The 4,986-nt window shown below is 37.8% G+C and overlaps 1 protein-coding gene across 1 annotated transcript in view; it reads right to left on the bottom strand.

Moving 5' to 3' along the window:
• fbl (fibrillarin) overlaps positions 1 to 4,986 on the bottom strand; it is a gene marked incomplete at its 5' end in the record, with an annotated part of 13,386 nt that overhangs the window by 7,191 nt on the left and 1,209 nt on the right. The window contains 2 exon segments of the mRNA XM_014028923.1: positions 806 to 946; positions 4,562 to 4,681. Of these exon segments, the coding sequence (XP_013884377.1) occupies positions 806 to 946; positions 4,562 to 4,681 (261 nt within the window).

Below are 4,986 nucleotides of genomic sequence, written 5' to 3'. Positions count from 1 at the left end.
CCCTTCTGTAAAAACCAACTATTTTGACGTTCCAGCTCCTTTTACTGATTTATTTATTTTTTATTTTTTACAAGCATCATCCATTGCAGCATGTTTTATGATGTGGTCTGTGAAGTCCTTTAACAGATTTCTGGTCTGACTCATGGTGGAGAACAGAAGAAATTGATTTTATGGACAGGTGGGCTTCATACACAACAAGCTGGAATGAGGAGCGTTTGATCAAACACTTGTTCACTCAATGACATTTAAACCTATTTGTAACATTCAAATTACGTGTTTTATTTCCTATGGTTGATGGCCTGTTTTTTTCTTCCATTAAATCAAAAAATCATAAAATAAAGTTGTTTATATCTTTGAGGAAATTCAGAATCAGCAGGAAATCAAATATTTCCTCTACTGTGATGTCTCTGAAAAGTAGTTTCATCAACTCATTTCACTGTCTGATTTTACTTGTTGATGAAACTGTCAAAAACATTTGTATGCATGTCATTTTAAATGCTACCTAGTTTTTGTGCCGCAGTCTATCAAAACATAGATTTCTGCTTACTTTAAAGCTCCTGTCACACTATAACCTTTTAGACAACTTATGAAAATGTTCTATTTTACTCCTATCAGCTTTATATTTAATCTAATTGTTAGCATTGCAGTATTTATAGGTCCAAAAGAGGCGTCCAGTAGATGAAACGCTTAGACATCTTTAGTGTTGGACAAACTTTTCATAAGTTGTCTAAAACCTTAAGTGACAGGGTTTTTAATTTTAAAATGGTGATATTTTATATTTTATTATGAAGAAACTTGTAAAAACCTTCATGTCTGTGTGGCTCAATCAAGACCTTCTTCCCGCCTCCAAAGCCTCTGCCACCCCCTCTTCCTCCTCTCCCTCTGGGGGTGCCTCTGCCACCTCGTCCCCGAAATCCTCCTCCGTCTGGGGATCTGAACCCTCCACCTGACAAACGGGGAGAAAAAGACAATATTTTAAAGGTGCTGAAAGTAAAACCACACAAACAGGTATCAATGACATACATGTTTTTGCATCGATTGTCTGCACTTTTATAATAAAAAGGCAAAAAAAAAGTAATCAATAATTACATTACACTAAATATGTGAGCCATCATATCGAAAGGAGGATTAAGTCAAATTTGGTCAAAATGACCTAATTACATTTTCAGATTATTGGCTTTAAAAGCTACATTTTGACACCTGGATCATTCTGATATAATTAAATCCATATATATAACTTAATTTGTCTTGTTGGTTACAATAATACATAAATATTTGGTCTGAATCCTAATTTTATGTCCTTTTAATGAGGAATTTTTGATGTCCTTTTAAAGAGGAAACCTCAAATTATATTTGAATATTGAGATTTCCCAGCTAAAAAGAAACAAAACTTTGCTAGCTCACAGGGAAAATCTCAAAACTTTAAGACGTTTTTCCTCAAAATCAGGTTTTTTGTTGCTACTGCTAAAAAAAATGCTTCAAAATTTTGTTTTATGATTATATCAGACAGTTCATTCAAATGATACATTAATAAGGCTTTTATTCATTATATTTTGACAAAATGCAATTTTTGTTAACATTTTAGTCAAAACACTATATTTGCCTTTTTCTCCATACACCACTTTTAGACTTAATCCTCGTTTCGATGTGACGGGTCACATATAAATACTCTCAGTGAGATATCTTGACTGTTTCAGGGGCTGCGAGTGGAACTGTCTTGTTCTTATTTTTCATCAGACTGCAGAAGAAGCACTCGCTGCATATTAAAGGCTCAGGGATTAAAGCAGAAAAAACATTTTGACAAAAATTACAGCATCACCACCACTCAATACCACACATTCAAAAACTTTCCTGCATACAGGTTTAAGTTTTTTTTAGTTGTTTCCCTGCTTTTTCAGCAGGTCTTCAGATTCTTCAGAAGCCTGTTAATCACTCATTCATACAAACCAGGGGTGTCACAGCAGAAAAACATTAAAACATGCCAGATAGTGGGCCTCAAGGACCAGGTTTGGGAACCACTGGTGTACAAGACCTTAGTGGACAGTTTAGCGTTCACTAACTAGGGGTGTCCCAATCCAATATTAATATCAGATATCGGTCTGATATCAGCCAAAGAACGAGTATCGGATTTTATCGGCCTGCATAAAAAATGTCCGATATAAGCAGTCCGTTCCAGCAGTTCACTGCCCCGCTCCAGTGTTTCTATCCAGCAGCGCTTGGCTGCGGCATGCAGAGCCCACTCGATCACAACAACATGCTGCACTCAGTGCGCTAACAAAGTAGCTAGCAGTAGGAGCGATGTCGGCAGAACTTTCTATTTTAATCAAAAACAGAGTTGAAGCTAAGTGCAAAGTTGTCATGCACAAGTTTTCCGTGGGGGCACAGAACCGTGAACGTTTTAAACTGGAGTGACAACTACTCTCCACCCTGGCAGCAGCTTTGCGGTTCGGCTCGGTCCAAAAGTGTCTCCATGATTCCAACCGAGCAGAACCTCCTCTCACTCCGGTGGTTCTAGCGGGCAGAAGCGAGGACAGCACACTTTTTACAGTTTTGACATCAACATAAAGTTTCCCGTGGATTAGCTCTTGTTGGACAGAAGAAAGGAAGAGCGCAGCTTTTGTTTTGGAATACGAGCGACACGACGAGAGCAGTGATAAAAACTGCTCCCTGCAGGAGAGAGAGGCTAATCTCCACATGATGCTCAGACTGTAGAAAGTGGAAATGCAGCAGCAAGAAAGGTAGCTATCAATTTAATTAACTAATTGTTACTATTTATTTTTTGCTCTTGTTATTAGAGTGAAGTTTAATCTGTTTACACTTGTTTTAGTGAAGATTAAGTGCAACGATCACGTTGTTTTGGTTACAGTCAGTAAAATTATACCTGTGGACTCTTAACTTTGAACAGACAATAATGTGGGGTTTTGTTTTGTCCCCACCTTCAGTTTTTTCCACCATAAAGCAGCACAAGGCTGACAGATGGTAAAACAATAACTGGAGTGATTTTGAATTATTTTACACTTTAAAAGTACATTTTGTTTTAATTATGTTATTTTTTCAGGGTATTGTAATTTATTTTATTTATTAAATTGTATAATGTTCTTCAGTTTAAAATGTATGTGATCCATTGGTTAAAAATAAATGGGTCAGTTTTTCTCATACCTACTCTTTTCACTGTTTGACTYGATCAAGACTTTTCTAAGATTTTACACTACAAAATAGGTAAAACTGTGTGATTCGTACTGATACAGCATCGGTCAATATCGGTATCGGCCAATTCGCAAAGTTGCAATATCGGTATCGTATTGGAAGTGAAAAATGTATCGGGACAACCCTCTCACCAACAAAGTGTTGAAAATATAAGAAGACTTTAATCTGAAACATTTACATTCTTAAGACTGAGGTCATTCTGAAGGAAGAGAGAAATTTAAACAGCTTAGTTTGACTGAGGGAGTGTTTGATACATTATATAACAAAAAACACCTTTTCCTCTCCTTTTATTTTCATAGATGACAGAAATCTGATGCTGTGGTCAGACAAACTTATATCCATGACTTCACTTGGTTGTCCACCGGATCTGGTTGTTCAAAACAAAACTATGTTGTCTCAGAGACCCTAAAAGATCTTACCCCTAAAAGAGAGTATTTAAGGTTCACTCATGTACCAGTTAGTATTTTTCTCGTGTTACAATGCAACTCATCCAGTCTGCAGGGACAGAAACAGTCCGACTCAGAGAGCCTATTAGGCAGCCAGCCGTGCAGCTGTGCTTTACACAGCAGTCTGGTCCATCTGCTGCTGCAGGAACAAAAAGGCACACAGACAGAGTGGTGCACAGGTTTATTGTAGTGACACGTTTAGTAGCAAGAATGAGTGACTGAAATATCCAGAATATAGCTAATATTTCAGGCTGTCGAAAAACAAAACGAATGTATGGTTGAATATTTTATGAAGAGGAGAAAAAAACAGGGCAGCTGTGACCTCCTCCTCCTTTGAGCCAAGTGCACAGTGGGAAAAAAAAACATTGTGGAGGAAGAAAAAGTTTAGACAGCACTGTTGCTTTGATGGTGAGGTCAGGTGATTTATAGGTTTCCTCTGATCAGAACGCTACACAAGCTCTCAGCTGCTGTGTGTTTGTTAATGTGGCAGAAGCAGATTTGATCTGAGAGTTAATACAAATATTCAGGATGAGCAGAACTGAACCATATCGGTTAGGTTAGGGGAAATTTGTGTGGGATAATGTCGGCCCGTGAAAGGATGACAAATGCAAGTCATGTGCACTTTAAACAAAAACACACAAGTGTTGCTATAAAATAATAATTTTGATTTTGTGCTCTGGTTAGAATTAACACAATTCCCTTCGCCTTTATCTCATTACAATGAATTATATGACTGTTAATTTAAGTGAAAACTTGCACAAATGTGACCTTTAAATACAACACCACGTTGATCAGGCAGCTGCAAAGAATTTGGGTCTTTTTAAATTTTACCGCCAGCGCACCAAACTGATAAGGATGCATCAGGGCAACCAGCAGGTCGTCCATCTGGTGTACTGCATCATCCTCACCTCTTCCTCCTCGTCCTCCACGATCACCGAATCCTCCTCGCCCCCCACGATCTCCGAACCCTCCTCTGAATCCGCCTCGTCCTCCACCTCTTCCTCCTCTGTCTCCACGAGGACTGAAACCTGAAACAGAGCGGCTGCGTCAGGATATATAGACAACTGCAATAAATATTTTTATTTTACAGGTTTTTATTTTACTTTAGGCAGAAAGTTCATGTTCCCCAAACAGAAATGGTAGAATGAAATAAATACATACAGTGCGTTAAACAAAATCACGAGAAGTCAACTTTCTTCAGAGTAATGCTGATTAAATACATTTATGAAATGACTAAATGAATGTCCTGGTGCATCTCAGTAATCCAGGTAAAAAAAATCAAAAAGAAAAAAAATTGTATAGGTCCTCTGGACGGGTTCTTCTTTAATGAAAC

This window comes from Austrofundulus limnaeus, unplaced genomic scaffold (genome assembly GCF_001266775.1).
Source record: "Austrofundulus limnaeus strain Quisiro unplaced genomic scaffold, Austrofundulus_limnaeus-1.0 Scaffold830, whole genome shotgun sequence".
Lineage (NCBI taxonomy): Eukaryota > Metazoa > Chordata > Actinopteri > Cyprinodontiformes > Rivulidae > Austrofundulus > Austrofundulus limnaeus.
Note: the sequence above shows the minus strand (reverse complement) of the source record. Positions and strands in the feature narration are given on the sequence as shown.